Genomic DNA, 27,299 nt, shown 5'->3' on the forward strand with positions numbered 1-27,299 from the left:
TCCAACTTCAAAATCATCCTACATTGCTGCGGAAGTACCGGCCCATATTTACAGAGTGAACGTGCAAGGAGAATCAAACACCCTTTACAAAAAAAAGGTAAAAAAAAAACAAAAAAAAAAAAAAACAACAACAACACAAAAACGATGTAGGACGATTTTGAAGTTGGAGGACAAAATGAGACGGGAGTTTTTCAACATACCCTAACATTACTTACTCACTGTGTCAGGTTATTGGACTGTAATACTTCACTTGGCTGTTCTGTAAGCGGGGAATTCATGAATGCTAATTGGAAAAAGTGCTTATATTCTTCTTGGCTGTGATGGTTGTAGTTTTATTGGATCACAGGCTGTAAAAAGTTCTTTGACAGACCACCTCAGCCTGTTTCAGTGCACACAGGCATTGACTTTCCTCTATTTCTCTATGCCGAACATCCACCCCACACATCCCCCAATGTCACTGACAGCGTTATTAGCACTGAAATACAGTTGACGTACACTCGCTGACCCTGAACTTCTCAGAATGCCATTAGTTTGTCATTAGCCTCATGAAATATGCAGCTTTTGGCAGTATGCACAAATACATAGTAAAAACAAATGGGGAAAAGAAAATCATAAAGTATAACATTCATCACCCAATTGGCTTGACATATACGTTCACACAGCAGCAGAATACGGTTGTCAGTACCGTATTTGAGTCCTTGATATGGTTGCATTCACACATAGTACAGTTATTTACGGGTGTGACAACCACATTCTATAACCCTTACATTTTTATGACTCTTATCCTCAATCAAATTCCCATCCTTATCTAAATAAAGACAGTATAAAAAAGAGCAAGAAAATAAAAACTTAAAAAACTAAAACCATTTAAAAATTAAATACTTAAAATAAAATAAACAATAACTAAGAAAATATATTAAAATACATTTTTAAAAAGTTGTTTTTAGATGGTTAGATTCCAAGCCAACATTTTTCATTTAAGTTTAAGTTGAAGCACTAATGTAACTAAAAACTAAATACACTAAAACTTAGGACTACAACTTAATAAAAAAAACAAAAATAAAAAAAAAACTATGTAGACTATTTTATTGAAAATATTAAATAATACTAATAAAAATGACAAAAACTAAACAAAATTACTGTAATTTTAACTAAAATTAAAACGTAAAAAATTAAATCAAATTCAAAAAACTAACAGAACCTATAATACACTCTAACAACGTCTATAAAAATACAGCCCAGTGTATTGTGTTAATATAAAGTAATATTCTGTATTTACTTTTTTTTTTTACAGTTGTTTTACCCATATTTTGATTTATGCACTGCATTGCGTTCAGCATTGGGGGTAAAGCATTACAAGTAATGCGAGTTACGTAATCAGATTACTTTTTCAAGTAACTAGTAATGTTTTACTTTTTAATTTACAAGAGAATATCTGATTTACCTTTTCAAATAATTTCCTGTATAAGCATCATGGTTGCTGTAGTTCTAGACTAAATGCGAACATGTTTTTATTTATCTCACTTGCAAAAAAAACTGAATAAGTATTCCTTCAAAATGAATAAAAACAGTGAAACTGCTGAGGATATGACGCAAACCTGCAATAATTAAATATATTAAATAACACAAATATCCTTTATGTATTTAATCCCATTTTATTAGCCAATGTTTTTGCTGCTGACCTTGATCCAATCCAGTCATACTAATAAGCAATAATTACTTCAGATAAACAAAAATTAGTTCTTTTTTTTATTGCTGAAGAGTGTTGAACTTCCTACTTCTGCGTTATGTACAGAACAAAAACAGCTTTTTATATAAAAAACAAAGCAGCAAGTCTTGCCCAGATTTAAAAAGTTAAGCAAAAGTAACAATGCATTACTTTCCATAAAAAGTAACTAAGTAACATAATTAGTTACTTTTTAGGCAATATTGTAACGCATTACTTTTAAAAGTAACTTTCCCCAACACTGATTGTGTTGTGTTTTAGGGTTGAAGGAAATGTCCATACGAAAAACAGAAAGAAAGACTTTATCCATTTTTTAAATTTTTTCCCTTATATTATCAGAATCAGGATACTAAAATAACATTGATTCATTCTGTCTTTTTACAAGACAATCAAGCAGTAAATGAAGCAAAATGTGCATTATTTGTGAAACTAATGCTTTATCTGTGCATTTCATTCTGTGTTCCATTTAAAATCATAAGCTTATTTCTCAGACTTTTCAACCTTTTAAACCATGAAGGTGTTCCAATTCCCAACAGGATATACCTAAGCAAACTACCCTGTTGAAAAAAACAGCATATGCTGGTTTGGTATGTTTTGAAGCAAGGCTTAAGCGTGGTTTGAGCTGGTCCTTAGCTGGTCATGAGCTGGTTTAAGCTGGATATGCACTTTTAAAATTAAAGGTGCTTAAAAGGTTCTTCACAGCGGTGCCATTCAAGAACCATTTTTGATTCCACAAAGAAGCATTCAGTCAAAGGTTCTTTCTTACATTTTTATAATCTGAAGAACCTTCTTTCGCCACAAAGAATCTTTTGTGAAACAGAAAGGGTTTCTTCTATGGCATCATGAAGCACCTTTATTTTTAGGTAGTTGCTTAGGACCAGCACATAAACCAGTTTAAACCAGCAGTAATGCTTCAAAACATACCTAACAAGCATATTCTGTTTTTTTAAAGGGTAAACTATATACTCAACATTGGGCCTCCATGAATATTATCAATATTAATTTGTTTCCATTATGATTCTTTAATCACAACCCAAGTGTCTCACTGTAAACACCTAAAAGACTTTATACTGCTGTTCTTGTATATATACCATATCTCGTAAATAATATCGTTCAGACATGACTTGAAGGCATAATTATTGGAAGTCTACACATTTGAGACCTTGTGTCCCAACAGAGTATGAAACATTGACAGAAGCCTTTTTTGCAAATAACTTTAGAAAACACTTTTCCATCATTACTAGCCAATAGCCATTTCCCAGTATACCGCAAACTGTATCGCTAAGTGTTCTTCAAAGTCATTTTATGTACAGTCTCTCTCTCTCTGAAGGATTGTAAGACAAATGCGATATCCCACATCGCATCATTAGACATGAGGCTGTTTAATTAAACCCTCAAGCAATGCCAACAATAGCCATTGTGAAGCTCTCCTCCACCAAGCTTTTAATTAGTCCCTGAGACCCTCCAGTTTTCCAGACTCCTTCCACTTATGAACTGCCTTTCAAAGACTTTCCAAACACATGAAACTTCACTCCGCATGTTCTTGAAACCGAAACCCCAAAGGTTCCACTGAACAAACAGATGAGTGCCAGCTCTGAGTATAATGGATCTTGGACAGCATGTTTTACTGCCCTCTGTAGGACTGGGGCGGTTTGCTTCAATGTAGACCATGTCTACACTAAAGATTACAAAAATAAAAGAGTGAGACAGAAATATTCATGTTAAGGTCAAGGCTGTGATTTCAGAGCCACTAAGGGCACCAAAATGAAATGCTACATTTTTAATATCTATCTATCTATCTATCTATCTATCTATCCACATGCATGCACACACACTTTTTAAATGTTTGTTTATGGATATTTGACAGTTTAAAAGTACAATGATACAAATACTCTGACAAAAAAGAGTGTTGAACATACTGTTTGTGCTGGTATCGTTTATCCACTTTCTGGAGGACAGTGTCATTATAGGGTAATCATTCAGATGGTGAAGGTCAGAAATACAGTATAGAGTTAAAGTGAATCAAATCTAAAATGTTTGCTGTTAACTTACAATAGCCAAAGATGATCTCTCAAATAGACAATTTCCATCTATTTCTACTTAATCTAACCCATAAAATTACTTACTTTGATATACACTCTTAAAAATAAAAGTGCTCCACGATCCCATAGAAGAACTTTTTTTGTCTAAATGGTTCCATAAAGAACCTTTAACATCTGAAAAACCTTTCTGTTTCACAAAAGGTTCTTTGTTGTGAAAGAAGGTTCTTCAGATGATAAAAAAGTAAGGAAGGCATGCTTCTTTAAAGAACGTTTGACTGAATGGTTCTTTGTGGAACCAAAAATGGCATCACTGTGAAGAACCTTTTAAAGCACCTTTACTTAAGAGTGTAGTCACAATAAATTATACATTTATATTTATATATTTAAACGTTACTAAAAAAAGTACTTTATTTAACATACTTTGAATATGCTAAAAATCCATTTGGACAGGCTTGTGTAGTTCTGAAGTAATGTTTTATGTGCTGTGACTGGAGCTTTTTTGATCCATGGAATGTTGGTGTGTCTGGTGCAAAAAAGGCAAGGCTTATGAGCAGAAGAACACCAAACCTCAAACATGGAGGTGAACCAGTCTGGTTATGAGGAAGTGTTACAGGAAGTGGACATACGGACAGCGCGGATTCCTTAAAGTATCAGGCCATTTCAGACTGATAGATTTACTGTCCTCTGAAAATAACTCAACATACAGCCAAATGTACAGTTTATGACTCAATTGTTTAAACTTTTTATGTTCATACAAATATTTATTTGCACATATTTAGAAAGTCCTTCATTTGTTTCCAAACAGACCAACTATATAATTTCATGATTATAATGAATCCCTGTTACTAGACTGGGTCACATAACTTCAGGAAAGTATAATCTAAAGAATCACAAGGCAGCAATACTTTCAAATGAATTGACAAGACAGAGAGGATTTGGTAGTTTTATTGGGACTGCTATTCAGGATGGTCCACATTTCAGATGGTATAACCCCAGATACTCCAAACACACTCAATAATCAAAAGAAAAAAATTCAACTGAATAAAACAATAAAAAAACTAAATATTAAAAAACAAATGCCTGTAACTTATATTGGGTTTCTTCTTAAGTTCAAAAGCTAGTCTAGATCATGAAAAGAATGATACTGCTCAACACAGCATTCTTATGCAGTTTCTCAATGCACTGAGATATTTGTGCTCAATCCCAAGGTCCGCTAAATATTTGCAAAAAAACTTCAATGTCTCACCAGTCAGTTCAATCAAGAAAACCTCATGTGTTTTCCTTTCTTGGGATGCTCAGCTTTGTCTTTTCTTTTCTTGTCCTCTGCATCCCACAATGCATTCCGTACAAACCGTGATGCTGCATCTTTGTCCAGACGTGCAGCTTTACTTTTGTCTGTAATCTCCTTGATTTTGTTCATGTATGTCCTGATTCTCTCCTGTGAGGTGAATGAAGATGTTAGCTCTTCTTACTTAATAAACCATGACCATCCTTCATAAACGATGCATTTGACTTTCACAAACTATATTTCTGTTCACGGAATTAACACATTAAACCTAAAACACCAGTAAAATGGTGTGGAAAAATGGTAAAATGGTAAGTCTCAACTTACCAATTCTTGTTTAATCGCATGATCTTTTGGATTCACTCCTTGTGTCACCAGATACACTAAGAAGGAAAGTTAAATCTTGTCATAACATGCTACCATTTCATTACACATGAAGTACAGTAAAACACGAAAGTGTCGAATCTTACTCCAGAACATTGAGTTGAGGGCATATGCAGACATCAGATCCAATTTAGCTCGATCAAGAGGATCCAGCTTGGATATTGTACAAAAAGATCAAAATAGAATAAGCCATTCATATATGATAAAGTTCATACAACTGTTGATTTGTGCATTTGTTTCCACATACTTTAAGCAGATTGTCACTTCTGGATACAGACACAAGCATCTGGACCATATTCTGGACAGAGCTCAACGAGGACTCAAAATCATTCAGGTTTTCCTCAATTTCAGTGGGATAATCCTCTGCAAGACCATCATCCGCCATTGTATGAACAGTCTGAAAAACATAATGACATATGCCAAATTATTTAATAAAAAAACAGGGTTCCTACAGACCACAAGCCCAATGAATGACCTGAAAAAGTCATCAGTGTTTTTTTTTTCTTTTTAAGTTGAGAGATTGCAAAGCTCAGGTTCAACCCATTTACATATTTCAGAACTAAACATAGCAGAAAAACTAAAACAAATTCTGTTAATTCTCCATTATATTTTACGATTTCATTAACTTTATTAGGCCTGAAATTTTAGATTCCATGACATTTGTGACCACGAACCACAAAACCAGTCATTTTGAAGATAATTGAGATATATACATCATCTAAATGAATAAGTTTCCCATTGATGTATGGTTTGTTAAGATAGGACAATATTTGAAAATCTGGAATCTGAGGGTGCAAAAAAAAAAAAATCAGTATCAAAATATTGAGAAAATCGCCTTTAAAGTTGTCCAGATGAAGTTCTTAGCTATACATTTCTAATCAAAACATAAGTTTTGATATACTTACGGTAGGAAATTTACAAAATATATTAATGGAACATGATCTTTACTTAATATCCTAATGATTTTGACACGAAAAATCGACAATTTTGACCCAAACTATGTATTTTTGGCTATTGCTACAAATATACCAGCGCTACTTAAGACTGGTTTTGTAGTCCAGGGTCACATTTGAATATGGGGACAAACCAGACACCCTAACACAGACTATGTTAACGCTGTAACATTAACTAACATTCAAACCATATTAAACAAACAATAAGAATAAAACATGCAATATTATAACAAGTACAGACTCAATGTGGGTCCACGTGTGTTGGTGACCGCGTGTTATCGCAGCACATTTAGTCTCATAGACCAAGACGATCTATAAGACACCATCTAAGACAGCTCATTAAACATTTTTTAAATCATAGTTACACAAAGTAGATCTATATGATTTTAAAAAAAGCCTTTACCTGTAATCACGCACGGCACTGCACCTCCACTGATCACAGAAAAAATATGCAACGCTCAAACGCCGGTATTTCAAAATAAAAGTCATTCAAAAGTAACTACAACAAAGCTCGTGTTACACTAAGTCTAAGAGTCTTTAGCAAATATTACAATAAATACGTGCACAGTACACCCAAACAGTATTGTTGTTTATTTCTAATCCTCTTTTTCAGCCACTCATATTTTTTATTAAATATTTTATTTTATTATTTTACTTTAAAATAGTAGACGTACCTCATGCTAAATGTTGAATGAAAAATAATTTTGACATTTAATTTTGCTTAAAAGGATACAGCTTTTGTGACTTTATTTTAATTGCCAATTAATCGCAAATTAACTGCCTTTATAAAATCCCCCGTTGACACAATTTCTACTTAACCTGCAAATTAAGTACTCTTTTTGACCACGGTTTTGACTTGTATTTTCATGACTTTTAATTTGCATTGAGGCTTTTAATTTGAAGTCACGTTCAGTGTTGTGTACTCCTCCGCAACTGACAACATGCCTACTGAGATTGTGTTGTTATTGTCTGACAGTGGAGAGCAGGTGCGAGAAAAATGAATTCAGCTAAAGTCAAACTATCGGTGAGTTTTTTTTTTTCATTCATAAGCTTTGTTACAGTTCACAGTTTCATCTAGTTCAGCAGGTTTGCACTGATTCATAAGTGCAGGTATGTCATATGCAGTCACCTGATACGGAAAAAAAAAAACATCTGTTTTGTCTGTACAAACACTTCAGGACAACTTTGTATATCATTCGTCTCAATCCAATTACTTTACTATACTGATTTTCTGTATGAAATGTTGTTCTGTATAAAAATGCTGAACCCTGTAATCTGTCTTTACTCACACATATTGAGAAACACTTCCCTTCACTGTTTCGGAGCTGTCGACCTAGACAACATTTCTTTGTGGCTTCACGAAAACCAAATATGCTGCTGCTTTCTGGGAACACCAATAGAAAAGAGAGGAAACAATACAACTGAACTCTCTTTAATTTCTCGTTTGTTTCGCTCAGTCAACGAGGCTAAACTACTGTTATATGGTAATCTTTTAGTACCATGGTAATAGTAGGACTGCCACTAACGACTATTTTTATATCGATTAATCTATAGACTAATTTATCGATTAATCTAAAGGACTTATTTCCCACCCAAAAAGCAACAATTTTACTTAAGAACATTTTATTTTAATAAAATCAATTAATTGCAGGTGTTTTTTTATTATTCTATTTTAATAGAACCATTCAAATTGAATCCGGAAAACTAATGGGAAAGAATTTGGTCAAAATAAAACCGTGAAACTCCTTTTGGCCTTTTGATGGAAAAAATAGTCATTTAACCATTAAAACAGTATAGAAAAATATCATTGGGCCGTATAATTGTAATTAGGCCTTTTTTGTGGTAACAAAAATGTACATGTAAGTGAACAATAGCCTTTAAAATGACTCAAAATACATATATAATAGCACTGATGCAATAATAATTAGTTAAAAAAAAGCAAGAAATCTTAAAATATGGTTTTGAAATATGTTATATATTACAATAGAGCTAATGTACATTATGTGTTACAACAAAGGCCCTGACGCCCTGACGATTGTTTTTATTCATTACTGGCAATCTAATCCTTGTTTAATAATGATTAAACAACTTTCAGGTCAAATGTCCACTTATAATCTTTAATATTTGGCCATATATTTACCACAGAACCGGAGCTTCTGTGAGAGGCACGTTAAATAACGTACATGCATATACATAATTGATGCATATACATTAAACCTGCATCGTATATATTCATTTAACTAAATCATAGCATTTGTGAATTCACAAATATGCTTAATTATGATTTTTATAATGTGGCATTGGAAAACAGTCTAATAATGCATTTAATCGATTCGGCTACCGTGAAATTCCGGTAGTCGACGCAGGCGTAATGAAATCGACAAAAAAAAAAAAAAAAAAAAAAATCAAATAGTCGATTAGAATCAACGAATCGCGACAGGCAATGTACCATGGTACAATCACAGCACTTTTTTGTAATGACAAATTGACTTAATAACACTGCATAAAACCCTTTGTACTGTGGTAATCATATTTACCACAGTATATGTTAGTAAATGTCCTTTAAATAAACACTTATTTTACACAATATTTAAGATTTACAAACAAATAAATACATGGAAAAAAGAGAAAAATACGCACTATACATTGATTACATTAATAAGGATATTATATCATCAGCTGTAGAGAGTGTAGTTTGTTAATAACAGTGTGTGTTGTTTGTAGTCTCCTAGGTAGATGTCAGTGTGGTGTCATGTGACTGAGTAGGGTACAGGGGCATGTGAATGTGTTCATTATTGTGAGCGATGCATGTAAGGCATCAGCAGTAATTCCAGTGTTCCTTGAATAAAGCATTGGTCGGGATTGGGATAGAGACAGACTGTCACATGCGCTTTTCTACTGGTGTCAAATTCAGCAAACTGCAAGTAAAGCAATGGAGATGTGTTTTCATGTACACTTTCTTGTCTGTCTGTTGCAGCGCTGTGAGTCCTGACTGTTTACTTCTTTCTTCATTGTGATCTGAGCAGACAGCGTCTCCAGGATGGCAGAGAGTTTTTAAGAGCTGACGGACTGTAATCTCACTGCAGCAGAGGGCCTGACGTTCTAGTAAGTTTGAATACTGGTTTATAGCTTTTGTTGAAGTTGTTACTGTATCTTTGAAATCCCTTCCTGTTTATTAGTGGTGTTGGACATGTATGATACATTAAATAGAGATTCATAACTGGACAAACCGGCAGACCAGTCTCACTGGCCACAATCTCAGATGTTGCTTTACTAATTCTGAAACGCCTGAGGCAGACTTTGTCATCAAAATGATTTGGTTTAATTCCCTTACCAGAACTGTCTCACACAATTGGGTTACCAGGAATTAAGTATCTGACTCTAAACGCAAGATAAAAGGACAGTTTGTTATTGTTTTTTGTCTGTGCACTCTGAGGTGCAAGTCTTATTAAGACTTTTTTTTTTTTTTAATTGTATTTATTTATTTGTTTAGTTTCATTATACTTTCCTCAGTTACAGAAATGTAATTTTTATTGGTGATAATTTCCGTCAGTTTCCCAGGAAGTGATTATTTTGTTCTCTTTAACACATGGGATGGAAACAGTAATTCAAGTCTTAACTATCACGTTTTATCAATTTAACAAATCCTTGCTAAATCAAACTATTAGTTCTATCAAAAAAAAGAAAGAAAAAAAATTACTGACCACAAACTTTTGAACAGTAGTATATATTGTAAAAAAAAAAAAAAAAGATATCTATTTAAATAAATGCTTTTTAATGTTTTATTCATTAAAATAGTTCTAAAAAAGTTTCACAGGTTCCAAAAAAATAGTAAGCAGCACAACTGTTTTCAACACTGATAATAAATCAGCATATTAGAATGATTTCTGAAGGATCATGTGACACTGAAAACTGTAGTGACTGAAGAAAATTCAGCTTTGCATCACAGAAATAAATAGTATTTTAAATTATATTAAAATAGAAAATTATTATTTTAAATTGTAATAATATTTCACAATATTACATTTTTTTTCTATATTTTTTTGATCAAATAAATGCAGCCTTGATGAGCATAAGAAACTTCTTTCCAAAACCAATAAAAATCTTACGGATCACAAACTTTTGAATGGCAGTGTGTGTATATAATGAAAAAAAAATCTATAAGCAAAATCTTTTTTTTTTTTTTTTGCACAACCCTTACTTTCCCCCTCTAAAAAAGTAAAAAAATTTATAAGTTTTTAATGCCTTCTATTTCTCTCACCCCTTGCATCAGTTTTTCCTGGTCACCCCCATATTTGCAATACCTTGGATTCCTCCATTTCCCTCCCTCCATCCTGTCTCTTTGAAAATGGATGGTCGAGAGTCTCAGGCCAGTGTGAACTCCTCTTACGTTCCCACCACCATCTCCTCCATGAGTGACGAAGAGCATTCAGAGGGTGAGGCAGCGGGGGACGACACTTCACCTTTGGTTTCCCACAAGCAGCCAGCAGGGCCTCTGGCAGCCCGTCACTGCCCAGAGGACTCCTACAATCTAGTGTACATCATCTTCTTCCTGATGGGCATCGGCTCTCTGCTGCCCTGGAATGTCTTCATCACGGCCAAACAGTACTGGCTCTACAAGCTCAGTAACAGCTCCAATCCCACTGGCCAAGAGGAACCTCACAGTGACCTCAGCGTAAGTCTGATTATCAATTAGAAAACTTTTATTTCTCATTTACCAGTGGTTGAGCAATATATCGTCAAAGCAGAAGATGGACTTATATTTTCACAACATGCATAACTGAGCAGAGGAGATCTAATTTTCGTTAGTTTACTGTCTCGGTTTAAAAGTATGGAAGCCCATTTCCACCACTAAATTGAATAAAATAAAATACAGTTGAAGTCAAACATTTACATGCACCTTTCAGAATCTGCAAAATGTTAATTATTTTACCAAAATTAGAGGGGTATACAAAATGCATGTTATTTTTTTATATAGTACTGACCTGAATAAGATATTTACATATAGTCCACAAGAGAAAAAAAATAGCTGAATATATAAAAATGACCCTGTTCAAAAGTTTACACACACTTGATTCTTAATATTGTGTTGTTTCCTGAATGACCAACAGCTTTTGTTTAGTTATAGTTGTTCATGAGTCCTTTGTCCTGAGTAATCAAACTGGACCGATGTTCTTCAGAAAAATCCTTCAGGTCCCACAAATTCTATGGTTTTTCAGCATTTTTCAGTATTTGAATCCTTTCCAGCAATGACTGTGTGATTTTGAGATCCATCTCTTCACACTGAGGGAGTCATATGAAACTATTACAGAAGGTTCAAACGCTCACTGATGCTTCAGAAGGAAAAACCATGCATTAAGAGCCGGGGGTGAGAACTTTTGAACCGAATGAAGATGTGTAGACATTTTTTCTTATTTCGCCTAAACATGATTTTTGTTTCATTTAGTACTGCCCTTCAGAAACTACAGAAGATACGTACATGTTTCCCAGAAGGCAAAATAAGTTAAATTGACCCTGGTTTTTAAATTCAAAAGTTTTTCACCCCCCTTATTAACACTGTTTGACTATTTGCGTTTGAGGCATGGTATATTTGTGCCTGTATATTTTACAACTTGTAGATAGAATATTAATTTACCTTCCTTGAAGTTCAAAAATCTACTATTTACCTTAACATTTACTGATAGTACATTATAATAATACAGGTGGTAAAACAGAAATCAAAATTTGTCTGTGGCCTGTCTATAAAACAAAGGGTCACGCACATAAAGACAAAATACCATCAGGGTAGCACACAAGTAACTAAAGTAATGCAGTGTAACTGAAAATGTAACACAAAACACTCTACTTTTCCTGTTTTTTGCCTTAAATTATATGTGACTCTCGACCACAAAATCAGTCATAAGGGTAAATTTTTCAAAATTGAGATATATACATAATCTGAAAATGTAATAAATAAGCTTTCCGTTGACGTATTGTTTGTCGGGACAGGACAATATTTGGCCGAAATACAACTATTTGAATATTTGGAATCTGAGGGTGCAAAAAAATCTAAATACTGAGAAAATCGCCTTTAAATTTGTCCAAAGGAAGTTCTTAACAATGCATATTACTAATTAAAAGATTATGTTTTGATATATTTACAGTAGGAAATTTACAAAATATCTTCATGGAACATGATCTTTACTTAATATCCTAATGATTTTTGGCATAAAAGAAAAATCGATAGTTAAGACCCATACAATGTATCGTTGGCTATTGCTACAAATAACCTGCACTACTTAAGACTGGTTTTGTGGTCCAGTAAGCCATTTGACAGGATTTTATTGTAGCATTTTTTTAAAGTGTTTTTTTTTTTTCTGTAAAAACGTCCCAAAAATTACACTGCAACTGCAGATTATTAAGGTGCACATAGTATAGCACTGCTCAACCACGTGCCAGCTGTTGCTAAACCGTGTCAGATGATGTGTTTGTCTCAGGCACAAGTGTCACCTACTTGTAACCACGCTAAATGGTTATTTAAAGCAGTTACAACATGTTTCTGCGATTTCTGCTCACCCCAGCAATCTCAAGGTCTTGTGATATTTGAAAGAACTGACGTTTCTTTTGTATGCAGAAGCACGTGCTCCGTCTTGCTCCTTTTATTGTGTTCTAGGGTCACTGAAGCTAAAAGCTAGTAATGTTGGGTGAAATCTGTCCTCTTTTGAAGATGGCATTAATGTCTGATTTAAAGTGTTAGTCTTTCCTTCTTGACCTTTGGAATTGATCAGATTATGCCCACTGGCAGCACTTTCATGCTTCTTTCTAAATAGATTAAAACAGAAGGCTGATGTGAGTCCTGAGATACTAAAGTATGTTGACTTTTATGTTTGTATTTCCCTCTTAGTTGCCAGGGCGGCAAAGACAGGCCACATTATTTTTAACAGGAAGAAAAACCATCAGGTTTTATTGAATGAGGTTTATTATTGGCAACATTAACTTTTAAGTTAATTGTTGTTTTTAGTTAAGTTGTCATAAACAGAAATCTAGTTATTTTTATTTATTTTTTTTATAACAAGATTAGACTTAAAGGAACACTCCACTTTTTTTGGAAATAGGCTCATTCTCCAACTCCCCCCGAGTTAATAAGTTGAGTTTTACCGTTTTGAAATCCATTCAGCCGTTCTCCTGTTCTTGCGATATCACTTTTAGCATAGCTTAGCATAGATCATTGAATCCTATTAGACCAGTAGCATCGCGTTCAAAAATTACCAACGAGTTTCCATATTTGTCCTATTTAAAACTTGACTCTTCTGTAGTTATATCGTGTACTAAGACCGGTGGAAATGCAAAGCTTCAATTTTCTAGGCTGATAACATTAGGAACTACACTTCCATTCCGGCGTAATAGTCAAGGAAGTTTGCTGCCGTAATATGGCTGAAGCAGGAGCAGTAATACCACGCAGCACATGTGCAAATGCTAAACTAGCTGGGAACTCATTTCTGATAATACTCCGCCTGCTTCGGCCATATTACGGCAGCAAACTTCCTTGACTATTACGCCGGAATGGAAGTGTAGTTCCTAATATTATCAGCCTAGAAATTCGCAGCTTTACATTTTCCGCCGGTATTAGTACACGATATAACTACAGAAGAGTCAAGTTTTAAATAGGACAAATATCGAAACTCGTTGGTCATTTTTGAACGCGATGCTATTGGTCTAATAGGATTCAATGATCTATGCTAAGCTATGCTAAAAGTGATATCGCCAGAACAGGAGAACGGCTGAATGGATTTCAAAACGGTAAAAATCAACTTATTAACTCGGGGGGAATTGGAGAATGAGCCTATTTCCAAAAAAAGTGGAGTGTTCCTTTAATATAAGCTCATGAGTACTAATTTGATAATCCTTTTTCTGTTTGTTACTCTCACTTCTGCCCAAACTCTGATTTTATCTGACAAGGCAGGAAATGGTGAAAGTGAAAGCATATCATTTTATAAATCGTCAAGAGCATATGAGCTCTTCCCAAAGAGATCCATTGTTGAGGATAACTGAAAAGTTTATTGCTTTACTTTAAAGGTTTAGTTCACGTTTAGAATTAAAATTTCTTGATAATTTACTCACCCCCATGTCATCCAACATGTTCTTGTCTTTCTTTCTTCAGTCAAAAAGAAATGGCGGTTTCTGAGGAAAACATTCCATAATTTTTCTCCGTATAGTGGACTTTAATGGTGGCCAACGGGTTGAAGATCCAAATTGATGTTTCAGTGCAGCTTTGAAGTGCTCTACACAATCCCACGGAATAAGTGTCTAATCTAGTGAAACAGTTGGTATATAGTTTTTAACCATAAATGCTTGTCTTGCACTAGCTCTGTGATGCGCATGCGTCTTCAAGCATTATAATCATGTTGGTATGGTCACACATGGTTGTTTCTTCGCTTTGTAAACACTGGTTCAGTACTTCTACCTACGTCCGAGTTTCAGCTAGTGCAAGACAAGCATTTGTGGTTTAAAAGTATATAGATAAGTTTTTTTTTTTTTTTTTTTTTTTTTTTCAAAAAATGGCCGATCGTTTTATTAGGTAAGACACTTTTTTTCTCGACTGGGATCATGTAGAGCCATTTTAAACTGTACTGAAACTGCATTTTGGACCTTCAACCTGTTGGGTACCATTGAAGTCCACGAAATTATTCGTACCCCTTCATTTTTTTTCACTTTTTGTCATGCCTTATGTTAAACTACTTTAAATTACTTTTTCCCCACATCAATCTACACTCCCTACTCCATAATGGCAAAGCAAAAAATAGGTTTTTAACATTTGTGCAAATTTATTAAAAATAAAAAAACTGAATAAGTATTCATAATTCAAATTGCATAAGTATTCATACCCTTTTCTGGTACACTCGAAATTTAGCTCAGGAGCATTCATATTGCTTCTAGATGTTACTACACTTCGAGTGGAGTTAAACTGTGGCAAATTCATTTGAATGAGTATGATTTAGAAAGGCACACACCTCTCAGAAAAGATCTAACAGCTGAAAATGCATATCAGAGCAAAAACCAAGTCCTGAGGTCAAGATAACTGCCTGTAGAGCTCAGAGACAGACTTGCGTTAAGGCAATGATCTAGGGAAGAGTTCAGAAAAGAAATCTGCTCCATTGAAGGTTCACAGAAGCATGTAGCCTTCATTATCCATAATGGAAGACGATTGGAACAACTAGGACTCTAGAAAATGTCTGCCAGCCCCCATCCAGAGAGGTGAAAAGGTGAGGCAAAGAATGGCAGATAATTGCCAAATGCAGATGTGCAAAGCTTGTCACATCATACCCAAAAAGACTTGAGGCTGTAAAGGTGCTTCAACTATGCACTGAGTTAAGGGTATGAATACTTATGCAATGTACTTAATTCAGTGTTTTATTTTTAATAAATTTGTAAAATTTGCAAATCTAGTTTTTGCTTTGTCATTATTATGGTGTATGGAGTGTAAGCTGATGTGGGGAAAAACTAATTTAAAACAGTTTAACATAATTCTGCAACAAAACAAAATGTGGAAAAAAAAAATGAATACTTTTGCAAGGCACTATATATGTATATGGAGAAAACCCCTGGAATGTATTTTCTTTTCAACTGAACAAAGAAAGACAAGAACATCTTGGATGACATTGGGGGTGAGAAAATTATCAGGAAATTTTTATTCTGAAGTGAGCTACACCTTTAAGGGTAAATTTTATGAGCATTTCCTTCTGATAATTAACACGATAGTTAAATAAAATGAAAAACTAGTCATTTACTCACCTTCAAGTTGTTGCAAACCTGTATGTAGTTTCTCTCAACTTCTATATTCTTTCTAAAATATCTTTTGTGTTCATGCAGGTTGGGAGCAACTTAATGGTGAGTAAGTGATGACAGAATTTTCATTTTTGGATGGACTACCCATTTAAGGCCATTTTCTTTTCAAATGACTTATTATTAAGATTCTCTGGGATAGTTTTCCCAAATATTAAGATTAAGATCCTGTCATCATTTACTCGCCCTCATATTATTCCAAACCTGTTTGACTATGTTTCTACTGTGCTACGCTCTTAAAAATAAAGCTTTCTAAAGTGTGTTTTTGCTTTAATGCCATAGAACAACTATTTATGGTTCCCCAAAGAATCTTTTAGTGAACAGTTCTTAAGAAAACCTTTTAATTAGGGGTGTGCGATATGACGATTTTTGATCGTGGACGATTAAAATGTCTCCACGATCTGCTTTTGAATAAATATCGTAGTATCGTGCTACAGTGTGTCTCCGTCTTAATATACTGTACATTCACTCACGGGACACTGCACTTATTCATATTCGCGATCACAAAAGTACATTATTTGAATGTGCTTCAAAGTCTTGCCGGTAAAATAACGCCATTTGGTCCGCGCGGTGTTCTGGCATGTGCTTCATGAGCGCGTAAACCTGAAGCACGTGCGCTAAAAGCCTGTCAAACAGCACCTGATTACTAAACTGAGCTATCTTTGGCGTTTAATTTGCTTATACTGTCAAAAACACGCAAGGATTACATATAAACACAGTCGGTTGTCTAAAGTGAAAGTAAACAGTTAAGAGAAAAACGGATGCGCGCCTGTATAGATGCGTGCAGCTCTGCAACAGAGCTAAACATGCTGTCGATTGTCATTAAAGGGACAGTACACCCAAAAATCTTGTCACTCACATGTCCTAAATCTCTATTCATTTTTTTCTTGTGCTTAACACAAAAGAAGATATTTTGAAGAATGTGGGTAACAGTAGCTGGTCCCCACTGACTTAAAATAAATAAATAAAATATATGGAAGTAACTGGGGACCCAGCAACTGTTTGGTTAATACCCACATTATTCAAAATAAGTTTTATGTTCAGCATGTTTTATGCTTAAATGCGAGAGTGAGTAAATGATGACATAATTGTCATTTTTGGGTGATGATACGCTAATAAAACAAAACACAAAGGAAAATCACTCACTGCTCTTGACTGAAGAACTTCAATACAGTTGCTTTAAATGTTGCTTCTATGTATAATTTAAGTATATAATGTATATAGTGTTTTATTTTTATATTTGTTAATTAAATTTCTTGAATGCTACTGATAAATACACCGACTGTACCTGAAAATTAAAGCACTGTTTGTTTTATTTGTATAGTATGTGTATATGTAACATGTAGCTTATCTTTGTTCTTATTTTTTAAAAACAAAGAAAATAATGACAAAGATTTTTTTTGTCTTCGCCCACTTTGGCTTAAATATCTGCCATTCTTTTTATTTTATATTTTGTTACCTTGTAAGGTTTTGGTTTTAAAATAGAAAAATTAATTTGGCTGTACTACTCAGACAACTTGTAAAAAAGTAAAACCAACATGACAAAGAATCGTGATAAAATCGTGATATTTCTTGAAAAAATCGTGATATGATATTTTTACCAAATCGCCCACCCCTACTTTTAATAGAACATTTTAAAAATCGGCTATAAAGAACCTTTTCTGCATTTGTCAGGTTCCATGGATGTTCAAGGTTCCTAATGGAACCATCAATGCCAATAATTTTTTATTTTCTTTATTTATCTTTATTTTTAAGATTGTATTTTCCTATTTTAAGCAAAGTCTGAGTGGTATTGTCTATACAATGCAAGTCAATGGCGACCAAGCTGTTTGGTTACTAACGTTCTTCAAAATATTTTGTAAATGATAAAAGAACACAAGTGACATCAAGCACTGCTAATGGCTTTTTAACTATAAAGCACTAAATTTTACTTGCTGTATTTTTTTTACTGACTTTTTTTTCAGTGGCATTAGAGATGTCAAGGAACATTAGAGGTGTCAATGATAAAATGCAATTAAAGTAGGCAAAGTAAACTTGGGTACAATAACATTTATTGTATACAGGATGTCCTCAAAAATGTGTATTATACACTGACTTACACATCATTATTATAATACCAATCTCATCAAATACTGTCAATTGATGTCAAATAGCAGACAATTAATTAGATTGAGCTAGTCTACCAAAATTTGATAGAAATGCTACAATTGAATACTCTTCAGAACACTTGATTCTAAATGGTCAACTGTGGTATTATGTGATAAGATATGTGTGTGTACTGACCTCAAACTAACTGTATAATTGACAGTTGGCTCAGGAAAACAGTGCTCTGTGTGGCTGTTCATCTTGAATCAGTCTGCACTCATTATTCTTGCATAATCAAATAACTCTCTCCAATACTTCATGCCCATTTATTTCGAAAATAAGAGTTATTGAGCAATAATAACTGACATTGTCGTTTACATCACTGATTGTGACACATGTAGGCTATTGATTATGAATGACTCTTCTTTTTTTGTCTGGTGTGCAGGACTACTTTGAGAGTTACATCGCCATTGCTTCCACTATTCCCTCAGTGCTATGTCTCATCCTCAACTACCTCCTGGTCAACAGGTAAAACAAACATCTGCTCACTTCCCTTTCTATATAAGCCAGTCAGAATGTGTGATTTCTAATTTCAAATGCTTTTAAAGCACACTTTTAAAAATACAGTTTTTCAAAGGTGGTTTACAGCGGTGCCATAGAAGAACCATTTGGGTTCCCCAAAGAATCTTTCAGTTAACAGAACATTTCGCCAATCTGAAGAGTCGCTGGGGTATATTTGTAGCAATAGCCAAAAATACATTGCATGGGTCAAAATTATCGTTTTTTATTTTATGCCAAAAATCATTAGGAAATTAAGTAAAGATCATGTTCCATGAAGATTTTTTGTAAAATTCCTACTGTAAATATATCAAAATGTAATTTTTGATTAGCAATATGCATTGTTAAGAACTTAATTTGGACCATTTTAAAGGTGATTTTCTCAGTATTTTGATTTCTTTGCACCCTTAGATTCCAGATTTTCAAATAGATGTATCTCAGCCAAATATTGTTCTATCCTACAAACCATACATCAATAGAAAGCTTATTTCTTTCTTGAGCTTTCATGTGATGTATACATCTCAGTTTTGTAAAATTTAACCTTATGACTGGTTTTGTGGTCCAGGGTCACATTTGTGATGTTTCAATAATTTCGATATGTGGCACAGCCCTAGAAGGTTCCATGGATGTTAAAGGTTTTTCATGGAACGGTTAACCAACAGCAAGCCTTGTTTTTGAGAATGCAGAATTCTACACTTGTTGAATGGTACTATTAGTGTGTCTTACTACAAAAACCAAAAAAATGTTCTATGAGGTGCGAGAGTTTGCATCTTCTTGTACAGCACAAACTAAACATCTCTGGCTCAGCCTTAATTGAATCAGGTCACACACACAGTACTGTGGTACCTTTGTAACCTTTGCCAATTCCTGTGCTCTCAGAGAATAAAGACTCACTGTGTCCATTTTCCAACATTACATGTTTGTCTCTAGACTTCCCTTTTTTGTGGTTTTGTTGTGAACATTAGGCTCTAATTCTAAATATTCAAGACAAGTTGAAAATAAGATGTCTGTGGCCAGCAGGTACAGAACATGCTGTCTGATGGGCACACTGCTGTTTTGTGTGAAAAGTCTGAATAACTAAATTGAGAGGAAAGATTGGAAACTGGATGACTAAAATATTTCAACGTTGTCCCTGTAAGCAAGGTCTAAATTGGCTTCAAAACATTCCCTTGCTCTCTGCAAACCTTTAACAGCATGTTAGTAGGCCTTTACTTACATAAAATAAACAAATAAATACAATTCTTTCACACTGGCCCTGGCCCATCAAGCAGTCCTTTATTGTCGAGTCCTGATTAGTAGCGTGACTGAATGTGTATTTCTTTACAGGTTCTCCTCTCAGGTGCGGATACTGTTCTCTCTTCTGGTGATCTTGGTTGTGTTTGTGGTGACCACAGCACTGGTGAAAGTGGATATGTCTGACTGTAGGATGCAGTTTTTTGGGGGTACGCTGGCCAGCGTGGCGCTGGTCAGTGGGGCGTCCAACATTTTCTCTGGCAGCGTGTTTGGTATCAGTGGTCACTTTCCCATGAGGATATCTCAAGCAATCATATCAGGTACCATTCATATTTCAGTCCAAATCTCTAAATATAAAAAAGTAACACTTTCTATTTATAATACATTAAAAGAATCTTCCAAAGGCATTAAAATAAATGCATAATGCATTATAAAAATCATATATGTTATATCATCTCATGATGAATACTACTAATAATAAAAAACATTTATAATACTTGAGTATATAGTTGTAACTTTTAAGATTAAGATTATCTATAACACACAATGGACGCCATATTAAATCTACTTAATTTATAAAGAACTATATCATACTACATTTATTTTTTTTACATTACATTAAGTTTTATTTTGATTGTCCACTTAGTCTATTGACTATAAGCAACTTTCCAACTACATGTCAACTAACTAAGAGTATTAGTAGACTGAGGTTAAGGTTAAGCCAGGTAGAAGGTTTCCGAACTTTCTAAGCTACTTATAATCAGTTTGTCTTTTGGAGAACCCTCAAAATACAGTGTTAGCATTTATTTAGCATAATAACTACTGCTAGTTGACATGCAGTTGCAGAGTTACTTATCAAAAGCTGTCCAAAGGGTACCATCAAAATAATCAAACTGATCATATTACACATTCATCTGATCTGATACCTGATCTTATGGCTCTTTGAGAAATATTATTAATATTACTTATAAGCGGTTTTTGTATGCTTTAAGTAAAGTGACATGAGAAACATGGAAAGATTATAATACGTTATAACTATAAGGAGGTAAAAATACTCTTAAAAGCCAGAACCACAAATAAGTTAAACATTATAATACATTAAAACTGTTCTTATAAATACTCATGAGGTGATACAACATATTATAAGCTTTTTATAATGCATTATGTATTCATTATAATGCCTTAAGAATACCCTTATAATGTATTATGAACTGATTCAATTATTGAACTGAACTGGATGTTGATATCACTGAATTCATTGATGAACTGCCTTTAACTGAAAATTGATTGTTTACAATAATGCGTTACTTACACACTATGGTGCTGTTTAAATACTGTGCAGTTGCTTTGACACAATCTGTATTGTTAAAAGCGCTATATAAATAAAGGTGACTTGACTTGACTTGACTATTATAAATAAGGGCTTCATAGAAAGTGTTACCATATTTTTTTTCTCAAAGAGCCATAAGATAAGGACAGTTCTTTGCCATGAGATGCCATGTTGCACATCCAGTGGTCAGTATGAGAAAATTGTACTTAAAGCACATAATTTTAACTGCTCTAATACAAGATACACAACGTTGTATGGTCCTGTCAAGCAGACAAAAACTTAAACATGATGAATAGGACACGTGGCTTTAGATGGTTAATCACTTAGGGTGTACTCACATTTGTTTCCAGCTGTTCTGACAATAATGACTGTATGTTGAGTTATTTTCAGAGGAGAGTAAATCTATACAAGATTGAGTACTCTAAAATATACCGTATTGTCCCTTGAGAAGATATAATAAAATGGTTGCTGAAATGTGAGGGGTGTACTCACTTTGGTGAGATACTGTACCACAGGCACAGTGTGCAATGGAGCCACAACACTAAGCTTGTGTCCTTTGTCTTCAGGTCAGGCCATGGGTGGCACTTTGAGTGCATTGGCATCAATAGTAGATCTGGCTGCTTCAAGTGACGTGACCAACAGTGCGCTGGTGTATTTCATCACAGCGGACATCTTCACTCTTGTCTGTATCATGATGTACCTGCTGCTGCCCAGACTGCCTTACTCAAGGTGAGCGAGTTTCATTAAACATGTAGCTCAAACTCATTAAAGGATTAGTTCACTTCCAGAACAAAATGTACAGATAATGTACTCACCCCGTTGTCATCCAAGATGTTCTGCCTTTCTTCAGTCGTAAAAAAATTAGTTTTTTGAGGAAGACATTTCAGGATTTCTCTCCATATAATGGAGGTGTATGGTGCCCCCAAGTTTGAACTTCCAAAATGCAGTTTAAACGCAGCTTCAAAGGGCTCTAAATGATCCCAGCCGAGGAGAGAGGGCCTTATCTAGCAAAACAGGCTATTTTTAAAGAAAATGTGAATTTTATACTTTTTAACCTCTAATGCGTCTCTGCAATGCACAGTCTGTGTAATCTGGGTCAATACAGTTAGGGTAACTTCCATCTTCTTTTTGTCTTGAACATCAAAAAAGGTTTTGAAGTTAGGGAAGAAAACGAGATGGGAGTTTTTCGACATACCCAAACTGTATTGACCCGGGTCACACAGACTGCGCATACATCGCAGAGACAAGACAAGACAAGAATTTGAGGTTAAAAAGTGTACAAATTGTCAATTTGTTTCAAAAATAACTGATCGTTTCGTTAGATAAGACCCCTCTTCCTCGGCTGTGATTTAGTGCCCTTTGAAGCTGCATTTAAACGGCATTTTGGAAGTTCAAACTTGGGGCACCATACATATCCACTATATGGAGAGTAATCCTGAAATGTTTTCATCAAAAAACATAATTTCTTTATGACTGAAGAAAGAAAAACATGAACATCTTGGATGACAAAGGGGTGAGTATATCACATGTAAATTTTTGTTCTGAAAGTGAACTAATCCTTTAAAGCAGGGCTGCTCAACCCTGCTCCTGGAGATCTACCTACCTGCAGATTTTTGTTCCAGCCCTGCTCCAACACAGCTGTCTGTAATTATCAAGTGCTACTTAAGAGATTAATTAGCTGGTTCAGGTGTGTTTCTTCAGGGTTGGAGCTGAAATTTGCAGGATAGTAGATCTCCAGGAACAGGGTTGGACACCCCTGCTTTAAAGGGTTACTCCACCCCAGAATTAAAATTTTGTCCTTAATCACTTAGCCCCATGTCGTTCCAAACCTTTTTTATTTTAGGGTGGAGTAAAACATTTGACCCCACTAATACAAAAGGAGCATCGTTTTCTTACATTTGTCTCTGAGTATCTCCCATTTAAAACCTTACCACATGATATTCACAGAGTTCTTTGTTGAAGGGCGAGCTGAAAGAGGAACTGTGGTGCTGGTAGTGAATCCATGAGTTTCATCTGTGGCCTAGGGTTAAACCGCAGTTTCGTGACACAGTTGTGATGTCGAGATCAGCAGTTTCTAATGTGCCTATCATACTATTATAATATACTTGGTTAGGGATTTTTCAAAATCCTACATCCACATAACTCAGCCTGCTGATTACCAAATCTGTCAGTCACAAATGGAGAAGTGTAGGAGAATTTCTTCACCAATATATTGACTTTGAAAGGAGACTCTTTCAAGCGCTCAAAATGTTATAAAATAGACATGGGAGTATAATTACAGTTCGTATGACTTTGGTGTTATTCAACTTTTCATAGAACTCTCATTCAAATTCAAATATTCACTGTCATCATACGGGAAAAAAAAAAGCATCTTGGAGATTCTGTGACTTATCTCATTTGTTCCACAGAGGAACGAAAGCTATAAAGGTTTTAGAACAGTAGATGATAGAATTTTTGGATGAAAATTATTAAAGTAAATGCAGTACTCAGAGTTACCAGTAAGTGGAACTAGAGATCTGCATTTGCATGATTGCATGCAATTATATCTGGTGCACACAAAAAAAAAATCACAGAATCATTATTCATCAAGTACTACTTGATTAAATCACAAGCAACGATTTTAGTAATACAACGAAAGCACAAGTGTTGTGCAAATTATTGCTTGTAAAACATTGCTTTCAAAAACCTATTATTTGATTTCTAATCTATTCAGAATACCATAGCATTATTTTTATTGTAGTGGAAATAATCATGTGACATTCTGAATATATTCTTTTGGTTTGTGGTTTGATTACACTACTGTTAAAAAGTATGGGGACAGTAAGTTTTTTTTTAATACATTTTATTTTGCATGCACACATTAAATTGATCAAAAGTGACAGTAAAGACATTTATGAAATTACAAAAGAGTTACTTAAACAAATGCTGTTCTTTAAACTATTCATCAAAGCATCGTGAAAAGCTGTACCATGGCAAAAATTAATAAATAACTTAAATAGTAAAATTGTTTTCAACATGATAATAATAAGAAATGTTTTCATGAGCACCAAATCAAAAAATTCTAATGACAAAGACTCGAGAAATGATGCTGAAAATTCAGCTTTGACATCACAAAAAAAAACTTTTTATATAATTTTATAACACACTGAAATAGAAATTTTGTTTTGAAGTACAGTGTGTGATTATTAGGCAAGTTGATTTTTTTTTTCCCAAGCACATTTGACCAATTCCAATCCACATCAGTCTTAATAACTACTATTCATTTTGTATTTAATCATTTATAAGTGATATGTAATTGAAGGCTGGAAGTGAAAAACTCCTTATGTTCAGATGTGTGTAATTATTAAGCAGGTTTTCTTTTACAAAAAAAATAGATTTAACTTAGACTGAACTAGTCAAAAATTAGCTCATTGGTTCAGAAAAAACAGGTGGAGAAAGAAAGAAACATGTTAACTGCAAAAGAATTAAGAATTATGGTAAAGAACTAAGTGTGAAAATCAGAACAAATTTAGCTTCCAATGCCTCAATTTTCCAGAACTGCAGCCCCTGGAGTCTCCAGAAGTGCAGGTTGTTACATTCTCAGAGAATTGGGTAAAGAATCCTAAAAAATGACCCACACTTAATGAGAATCACATGCTGAAGTGTTGTGAAATACATAAGGGCTAAAAAAATCACAAAAAAGTATTTCACAACACTTAAGCATGTCATTCTTATTAAGTGAAAGTATTTTTTTAGGATTCTTTACCCAAGTCTCTTGAGAACCTGACACATTGCACTTCTGGAGACTCCAGGTAGGTTGCAGTTCTGAAATATAAAGGTTCTGGAGACTAAAGGGTTCCCGATGGTTTCACACATATTTCTTTTTTACCTTTGATTTCCCTGTCCAATAGTCATGCCTTAACTTTGCAAATTCTAGTATTGCTTTAGTAACGCATTCTTCTAATGGGCATCTTTTTTTGGCTCATTTTATCTATACAAGAAAACCTGTTTAATAATTTAATTATGCTCACCTGAACAAAAGTTAATAAAGTTAACTGACTTTGTATCTCACAATTCTGATTTTATTTCTCGCAATTGTGCGTATATATATTAAAAAAAAAGTCAGAATTGCCAGTTTATATGACGAAGTTCGGAGAAAAAAGTCAGAATTGTGAGATTTAAACTCGAAATTGTGAGAAATCAAGTCCGAATTGTGAGATAAAAAAAGTCACAATTACCTTTTTTATTTTTTATTTAGTGGCAGAAAAGGGCTTCCATAGGCTTGGAATTGGTCAAATGTGCTTGAGAAGAAATATGACCAGAATATCAACTTGTCTAATAATCATGCACACACCGTATAAGCATAAACATGATTTTTGCACAAAGACATATTTATTATTTCTGAATTTTATTTTAAAGCTTAAATTTGATGACATTTGACTAAATTAATAAATTCTAATTAATATGTACATTTTATGAAAGGTCAAAAGGTCAAAGTATCAGCAATTGATTTTGGTTTCCGGACACCACCTAAACATAATTGACTGAGTTCCACAGCAAAATTTTAATTAGGAAATGGAAAAACAAGTTTTTACAATGTTCTTGTTATATTATAGAATGTGTCAAAGCAGCTTTACAGTGTTAAACAGGAAGATAGTGTTGGAGGACCATAGTAAACACTCAGTTTTTCAATTAAAGTCAGTTCATCATTGACTCAGTCATGTCATTGTCCAGCTAAGTTCAGTTCAAACAGTGTCTGTACAGTCAAGTTGACAATATTGCTATTGAGAAATGGAGGAAAAAGCCTGAGGAGAAACCAAGGGTCCAGGGTCCCGTTCTTCTCTGACCAGATGAAACTAACATTCTGTGGTCTTATCGGTGAAACTATTTATTTCAGTTACACTTCCCAAACATTATTTACCTTAAGGAACGGAAAATATATTTATCAGTCAATGTCTGTATAAATTGTATATAATATATTGTTTTGTGACACCACTGACCCTAATACAAGGCATCAATGGGACATCTGTCTCTCTTGCAGATACTACATGGAAGCAGCTGGTGTACCCTATAGTGAGTCTAACAGCCACAACAGCCACTCAGACTCGTCATCTGTATCCGTGCCGCCCCTCAAACCCATCCTGAAGAAGACCTGGGTGCTGGGAAGCTGCGTCTTTTACGTTTTCTTCATCTCCATCATGATTTTCCCCGCTCTCTCCTCAGGAATCCAGTCCATGAATAAAGACTCTGGAAGCCCCTGGGCTACCACATACTTTGTGCCTCTGACTAGTTTTCTACTGTACAATGTTGCAGACTTCTGTGGCCGGCAGGTCACCGCCTGGTTGCAGGTGCCAGGTCCCACCAGTCAAATGCTGCCGTTGCTGGTTGTCTCCAGAACCGCCTTGGTTCCTCTGTTTATGTTCTGCAACTATCAGCCACGGTACCACCTGCACAATGTATTTTTTGCACATGACCTCTTCCCAGTGGTCTTCGTCTGTCTGCTGGGGATTACCAACGGGTACCTGGGCACGCTGCCCATGATCTACGGGCCCAAAGTCGTGCCGCGGGAGCTGGCTGAGCCTGCGGGTGTCGTCATGTCCTTCTTCCTCACGCTTGGGCTAGCTGTGGGTTCAGCCTTCTCTGTGGCGCTCGTTCACTTTATCTGAGTGGAAATGACTAGCTGCCTTTTACCTTTTAAAGTGTTGCCACAAGACTGATTGTTTACACTACAGCACTCAAGAAGACTTTTGCTGAATTTACAAAAAACGTCTTTTATAAATTTTGTTACAGTCTTTATGCATTTTAACGTTCCCAATGATTTTTTTTTTTTTATCAAATTGCTTTAACAGTCAATTTTAAGTTGAATTTTATCATTTTTTATTTTTCAGAAAATATGCAATCA

General features: G+C 34.6%; 2 protein-coding genes across 2 annotated transcripts; one reads left to right on the forward strand and one right to left on the reverse strand.

Moving 5' to 3' along the window:
* Positions 1 to 4,697: 4,697 nt before the first annotated feature.
* On the reverse strand, positions 4,698 to 6,858 carry c1d (C1D nuclear receptor corepressor). Its single transcript, XM_073835203.1, has 5 exons — positions 6,794 to 6,858; positions 5,685 to 5,834; positions 5,524 to 5,590; positions 5,381 to 5,436; positions 4,698 to 5,206 (listed from the first exon to the last, which is right to left on the reverse strand). Exons 2-5 carry the CDS (start codon positions 5,820 to 5,822, stop codon positions 5,027 to 5,029), a joined length of 441 nt encoding a protein of 146 aa, XP_073691304.1. The 5' UTR covers positions 5,823 to 5,834; positions 6,794 to 6,858; the 3' UTR covers positions 4,698 to 5,026.
* A 451-nt stretch (positions 6,859 to 7,309) lies between these two features.
* Positions 7,310 to 27,299, forward strand: slc29a3 (solute carrier family 29 member 3). The gene is made up of 7 exons (XM_073835204.1): positions 7,310 to 7,414; positions 9,368 to 9,495; positions 10,664 to 11,065; positions 18,743 to 18,825; positions 20,182 to 20,408; positions 21,985 to 22,147; positions 26,439 to 27,299. The coding sequence occupies exons 3-7, from the start codon at positions 10,739 to 10,741 to the stop codon at positions 27,061 to 27,063; spliced, it is 1,425 nt and encodes a 474-aa protein (XP_073691305.1). The 5' UTR covers positions 7,310 to 7,414; positions 9,368 to 9,495; positions 10,664 to 10,738; the 3' UTR covers positions 27,064 to 27,299.

Source organism: Garra rufa, chromosome 2 (genome assembly GCF_049309525.1).
Source record: "Garra rufa chromosome 2, GarRuf1.0, whole genome shotgun sequence".
Lineage (NCBI taxonomy): Eukaryota > Metazoa > Chordata > Actinopteri > Cypriniformes > Cyprinidae > Garra > Garra rufa.